Source organism: Chinchilla lanigera, unplaced genomic scaffold (assembly GCF_000276665.1).
Source record: "Chinchilla lanigera isolate Chin_1 unplaced genomic scaffold, ChiLan1.0 scaffold00110, whole genome shotgun sequence".
NCBI classification, from domain to species: domain Eukaryota; kingdom Metazoa; phylum Chordata; class Mammalia; order Rodentia; family Chinchillidae; genus Chinchilla; species Chinchilla lanigera.
In genome coordinates, this window is record NW_004955511.1 from 5102270 (window position 1) to 5105097 (window position 2828).

Consider the following 2828-nt stretch of genomic DNA (forward strand, 5'->3'; position numbering starts at 1 on the left):
CTGGAAGTCACTCTTGCTTGTGAATCCCGAAACAGTGCTCTCTTTTACCACTGGAAACACAAATACACGTGTGTGCATGCATGTCTAATATATACCTATTTAAATATCACATGATTCTATAGTTAATATCTGCATGATAACGTCAGTACACAGCATACTGAAATAAATACTGATTCACCAGTATAATCTATATCCAACAGTGAATAAGCAAGTTATGCAAACAGTTCTATGAAACTCAACTGTGCCTAGTGAGTTTTCACAGCTGAAGTTTGTGAAAAGACAGAAAGCAAAGCAAATAAGACGGGAAATTTTAAGTGTTAACCAAACTAGGCTGACATTGGGTGAGATATTTAAAAATGTGGTATCTAACCACCAATAATCACATTGTCTATTTCTATCTTTACATTTTTTCCATTAAAAGATGAACACATCAAGGCTTAAATGGCATCTGGGAATCACACCCAGGTGCATGAGTTCATTCTCATGGGTGTCTCAGAGCATCCAGAGCTGCAGGTTCCCCTCTTCCTCGTCTTCCTGGTCATCTATGGGCTGACCGCGGCAGGGAACCTGGGCATCATCACCCTCACCAGTGTGGACCCCCGACTGCAAACCCCCATGTACTTCTTCCTCCGACACCTGGCTGTCATCAACTTCGGCAACTCCACTGTCATCGCCCCTAAGATGCTGAGCAACTTCTTAGCAAGGGAGAAAACCATCTCGTACTATGCGTGTGCCACCCAGCTGGGAGGATTCCTGGTTTTCATTGTGGCTGAGATCTTCATGCTGGCCGTGATGGCCTATGACCGCTACGTGGCCATCTGCAACCCCCTGCTCTACACGGTGGTGGTATCCAGGAGGGTCTGCCTGCTGCTGGTGTCCCTCACCTACCTCCATGGCCTTTTCACAGCTCTTGTAGTTACACCTTGTGTATTCTCCATGTCTTATTGTTCTGCCAACCTACTCAACCACTTTTACTGTGACAATGTCCCTTTGCTAGCACTGTCCTGTTCTGATACCTACATTCCCGAGACAGTGGTGTTTATCTTCTCTGGGACAAACTTGTTTTTCTCCATGATTATTGTTCTAATATCCTACTTCCACATCGTCCTTGCCATTTTAAAAATACGTTCTGCAGAGGGGAGACGGAAAGCCTTTTCCACGTGTGCCTCCCACATGACAGCCGTCACCGTGTTCTACGGGACCCTCCTCTTCATGTATGTGCAGCCCAGGACCAACCACTCCTTGGACACGGACAAAATGGCCTCCATCTTCTACACGCTCGTGATACCCATGCTGAACCCTGTCATTTATAGCCTGAGGAACAAGGATGTGAAGGATGCTCTGAAGAGATTCCTCAGTAACCCAGGCCAATCGCTGAAACTACTGTAAATTTAAAACCATGATTCTCTTCATTTAAGGGTTTCCATGTCATCCTAAAAAACGAAAAACTGCTCTTTTAAAAAGTAGCAATGTGTGATTAGCAATTCCCTTAGTTTCAGTAGAGACATTTTAATTTTAACCAGTCTTATCTCCCATAAGAACATGTGCAAACTGCAAAGAATAATTTTGAAAGAAACACATTTTAGAAATAAAATATAAGATACAAAAAGGGTCATAAAGCCTGTTGTCAGGTGGTGGAGGTGTATGAGGGTCACCTGTTGAAAGAGGCTGAGATTCTGATCATTGCTCCCCTTATGAAAGATATCTTCTGTTCAAATATTAAAGATAACACTTTATTTCTGATGCATTTTGTCCACTAAATTTTCAACTTTAAAAAACTACATTTATTTTGTCCTTAAAGAAGTATATATCACAAAAAAAATCAATTTTAGCAGAAGATAAATAGTGATCAGAAAGTATTCATTTCACATGGAAATATGACCTGTGGAAAATACACAAGAGGATCCTCCTTCCACTGCTTTTTGTGCTTCTTCTTCCTTCTTTTCTCTGTGCTTCTGTTTGACCACTGTAGATAATTCACTAGAGTCCCCTGATCCCTAGCATAGGCACAGAAGCAAGTTCCTTTTTCTACACAAGGTAACCTGTTCGTGGCATCTGGGAATTAAGACCTAAATATCTCTGAGTTGAATTTTTCTGCCTGCCATGTGTCTTTTGGCATAGCTGGTGAAACTGACCTGCTAAAATCATCTACCTATTTCCTTTAACCTTGCCCAATACCATCATTTTACAAATGTCTCCATCACTTTAGCAAGTGCCAAAGATAATTGAGAAAAAGAAAAAAATTAGTTCTAGTTTTATTTTTAGGTTGTTTATGTATGTATTTAATCAGTTCTTAGTTCAGTCAGGGTCTTCTGCACCCTAGAGACAAGGCTGGTTTTGTCTTGAACTAGATGATGTGTGAGCTTTGAGGAAACCAAGACCACAACTAAAGGCAAAGAACCGGATCAAAAACTGAACCAGTAAGAACCAATATGAACCAGTATGAGCAAAAGCTCAGACACAAAATTTAAAGCAGCTGCTTTAAGAGTACACAATAAGCTGTAAAGAAAGATAAACTCAAGGCTTTTATAGGCAAATGGTCACAACTACAGACCATACTCATAAGTGAAATAAATCAAACATACATGTGCAAGCACCGCATTGTTTCTCTAGTGTAAAACCTGAAAGAGTTAATTTAAACTAGGAGATATGATAGACATTGTGAATTGATAGGAAAGCACTCAAAGGTAAAGGGCAACTGGGATGTGGGAAAAGAGAAGGGAAAGAAGGAGAAATTTGGTAGGTATGTATATGCAGGATAGTTAACATGGCTGTTCTACTGTCTTGTATTTCTTTGCTGAAAGAAACTGTCAATGAGTCCTTGGTTG

The 2828-nt window shown here is 40.6% G+C and overlaps 1 protein-coding gene across 1 annotated transcript; it reads left to right on the forward strand.

Moving 5' to 3' along the window:
- The first annotated feature begins 441 nt into the window (after positions 1–441).
- Positions 442–1389, forward strand: LOC102021156 (olfactory receptor 8J2-like). The gene has a single exon (XM_005408084.1). The coding sequence runs from the start codon at positions 442–444 to the stop codon at positions 1387–1389; it is 948 nt and encodes a 315-aa protein (XP_005408141.1).
- The last annotated feature ends 1439 nt before the right edge of the window (positions 1390–2828 follow it).